The sequence below is a fragment of the Cibotium barometz genome, chromosome 47, assembly GCF_041138505.1.
Source record: "Cibotium barometz isolate CiBa-2024 chromosome 47, ASM4113850v1, whole genome shotgun sequence".
NCBI classification, from domain to species: Eukaryota; Viridiplantae; Streptophyta; class Polypodiopsida; order Cyatheales; family Cibotiaceae; genus Cibotium; species Cibotium barometz.
This window is the reverse complement of record NC_141092.1, coordinates 18,816,754-18,820,418: the sequence shown is the minus strand read 5'-3', so window position 1 is coordinate 18,820,418 and position 3,665 is coordinate 18,816,754. Positions and strand designations below refer to the sequence as shown.

Sequence of the window (3,665 nt, the reverse complement as noted above, 5' to 3'; positions counted from 1 at the left end):
TAAAAGAACTAAACTTGATATTTTCTTTTCCTATGTAAGCAGCTTTTTTACATGGGTATGTTTATATTATATATTTATGTGGTTCTAGTTTTAACTTTATGTTATTTTACATGTCATGGTCTTAAAGCCAACACTCAATCTTCAAGCATATAATCATTCTTATGAAGAGGTAAGAGCTAGAAAGATGTATCATAAGGAGAATGTATAATGGTATTTTCTTTGAATCATGCATAGTAACTTATGCAATGTTACATGTTTTGAACGTTTTGTTTAAAAGATTTTGTTACTAATGTGAACTTTATAGACAAACTTTGAGATTCAAGCTAGCTCTCCTTACATTGATGCGATAAAAAATGATCAACCTATAGAGAATGTACGTGTATTATATAATTGATTTTATTCTAAGTAGGATTTCTTTTGGTTTTGTATTAAACGTATGCTCTTCTATATAGATGGATAACTTTATATTCGGGACAAAGAGGTTTGAAGGGTTGCAAGATTATATATCTGATGAGGTGTATTCTCTTAGTCCACATAAAGATTTGATTTTAAGACTACTATTTTTTGAATTCTATGAGATTTTGATAACATCTTATAAACCAGGATTCTTATAATACAACAATGGAGGAGAATAATTATTCCTTTACTGAGCTACTACATCATGACACATCAAAAAGAGTGAGAGCCATAAGAAATCAAGAAGCGAGAGTATATATGACAAGTGAAGACAAGGTTTGGTTGAGTTTTTCTTTGTATATGTGATAAGTTGTCAATATTTCTTCTAATATTTTGTTGTACTTGTAGGATCCAATGTTGAATTTAGCTAAGTATACAAATGAGGTTTCAAGAAAAAGTTAAAGAAAGAGAAAGGTAATGCAAAACTTACAAAAGTTTTCTACTATCTCTTTGTACTCCTATTTTTTTCTCTCTCTCTTTTTACTTTTGTGATTATTAATGCTAGTTTTTGGATTGTTCCAAAGGTAAGTGAGAAGATGAAAACCACTTGGAAGAAAGAAGTCACCAAAAGGGTGAAAATATTATACCAACAACCATTTTAAAGGTACCGTTAGATAGATGTAAATGTTATGATTCTCCAATTTTTAACGTAATGGATTTGATTTTTCTATTTTTAACATGATGGATTTAATTTTGTTATTTTAAATAGGATTTAGAACACATTGGAAAATCAAATGTAGAGGCATCATGTGAACCTTTACAAGTAAGTGATATTATATTAGAGAAATTTATCATTGATAAGTTTATTATTTTGAATCTTTTTATTTAGGTAAATTGAATATGCTTTAAAATTTTATATATTTTATTATCATGAATGTAGGTGAGCCACATTTCAGAGGAGGATATGGAGACAATCTTATTAAAGTACATGAGAGTGCATACAATCCAAGACATGTACTTTTCTCTCAAGAGTACATATGTCAATCTAAAGAAGGAGAATATTAGTTTCAAAACCTACTCAAAGGATACAAAAAGGCCTGGGAGTGACATTATGATTCGTGACATTGTGCATAAGAAAGTCAAATTCAATGCACAATCCACACCTATTAGTTTAGAAGATGTAAACAAATCCCATGGGCCATGACATTTAGATAATCTTAAAGTACTATTTATTTTTAACACTAGTTTGGTACCAAAACAGGACACTTGAGTGTCCTTTTTTGGGGGTTGCGAAAAAAAATCAAACTCCTAATGCAGGCTTTAAAAACCAAAATGCTTCATTGGGCATGTAGAACATAACCCTATGCTTATGTAAAAAATGCTAAACATATAAAATGCCTTTTTATTTGGAAGTACATAAGCAACAAAGTAGCATATGTCTTGAAAATGAACATTTTTTAGGATTTTTCAGGATTTTTCCAAATATGCAAGCATCATTCTCTCAAAAAAAAAATCCAATGATATCAATAGCATTTTTCCCAAGATATTTTGATAGCATACATCAGTCCAAGGAGGTAGAAGTTCACCAAAAAAATCATTTTTCTTTCCTAGAATTTTTTCCAAAAAAGTTGTATAAAATCAGCAAAAGTAACGCGTATTATCAAAACTCAATCACGCCACTAAAAAAAATTGTAGCCCTATCAATGAGAATGTTGATTATTGGTTTTCATGCTTGAGATGAGATAAATAAGCCATAATTTGATGTGTATGACACTAACTTAGCCTCCACTTAAGTAGGTTCTTATCGCCTAGTTCTAAAAAAACTGTAAAAAAAAAAAACAAAATTTGATCATCTTTTTTCAAAAACTAATCATAACTATGCTTGCACAAGTAGTCTACACCTATAGTTACAACAAATAATGCACTTACACAGCTTTCCCCTTTGATGAAAATCAAAATTAGGCTCATAATTAGACATTTTACGTATTAAAAACAGGTTGCGCAAAAGGCCATGTATGAGAAGAGGCCCAAAAAGTGGCTCTAAAGTTTTGGAAAATTCAAAACAAAGTAGTATTTACCCTATATAACATGGGTGCACCTCAAGTTTTACATTATTAGCTTGCATATGGAAGGAGAAAAATTCATGCTCCACCTGTATAAAAAACATCATTTCAATATTAGCGAGTCAAAAATTTATCCAATAATTATCGTTTGATGATTACAAGATTTAGTTTACATCATGGGCTTTCCATCAAGCCAAGTTTCATGATCAAACTATGTCCCTTCTAAAAGTTATGTACAAATTACTACTATTTTGAAAACAGCAAAAATCATGCATTTTATCAGCATGCGTCTAAGAAAATTAAAATATTGCCTTGCAAAAGCTAAGAAAAGTGCAATTTAAAAAATCTCAAATTTTTTTTTTGGGTCTTGAGGAACATCTGTGGATGTTAAGCATTTCAAAACTCTTAATAGATTGCCCACAAAAATTCAAGAAAAATGCTAACTTTCAGGACACTTTAGTGTCCTCAGGACACTTTAGTGTCCAATTACAGAACTAGTGTTAATGTATGTTGACTACTTTTGGCCCTCTTTTTAAATATGCAAGACTTTTTTGCTTAATCTTTGATAAATAAAGAGATTTTTATTTTATAACGCTTTATAAAACTACTTAATCTATTATGTTGTAAGTAGTATATTAGCACGATTCATAGAACTATCTAGAGGATAAGCTACTAAGCATTCTCTATATAGAGATACAATGGATTCACTATATAATTTCCTAGATACAAATAAGGATATCTAGGAAAAGTGCAAACTAGGAAAAATGTAACAGTTTCCTAGATAGGCTACCTAGAAAATACAATGCATGGATTTCTCTACATAGATAAATTTACATATATAGGAAAATTTTTCCTATGTAAGCAAATTTTTCCTATGTAAGCAAATTTTTCTATATAGAGAAAATCTTCCTACATAGGAGATTTTTTCCTTTGTAGAAAAATTTGTTATATAGAAAATTTTTACTATATAGATAAATTTTCCTATATAGAAAAATCCACGCATTGTATTTCCTAGTTAGCTATCTAGGAAAGTGTTTCATTTTCTCTAGTTTGCACTTTTTCTAGATATGCTCATTTCTATCTAAGAAATTATATAGTGAATGGTTTTTTTTAACTATATAGAGAATGAACAAAAGTGCCTTGTGAAACATAAAGAATAATATCAGAAAAGAGAGAGAGAGAGAGAGAGAGAGAGAGAGAGAGAGA

The 3,665-nt window shown here is 29.6% G+C and overlaps 1 protein-coding gene and 1 long non-coding RNA gene across 2 annotated transcripts in view; both read left to right on the top strand.

The window, feature by feature from the left end:
• The window catches only part of LOC147611466 (uncharacterized), a 1,150-nt gene extending 292 nt beyond the window's left edge, over positions 1-858 (top strand). Inside the window, exons 3-6 of the mRNA XM_086784905.1 lie at positions 128-169; positions 305-373; positions 453-515; positions 805-858. Coding sequence (XP_086641031.1) covers positions 128-169; positions 305-373; positions 453-515; positions 805-858 — 228 coding nt within the window. The remainder of the gene's footprint in view (positions 1-127; positions 170-304; positions 374-452; positions 516-804) is intronic.
• Positions 859-1,000: 142 nt separating this feature from the next.
• Positions 1,001-1,513, top strand: LOC147611465 (uncharacterized). Its single transcript, XR_015263788.1, has 3 exons — positions 1,001-1,060; positions 1,166-1,219; positions 1,337-1,513. It is a non-coding gene; the product is annotated as an uncharacterized LOC147611465 (long non-coding RNA).
• Positions 1,514-3,665: the final 2,152 nt, after the last annotated feature.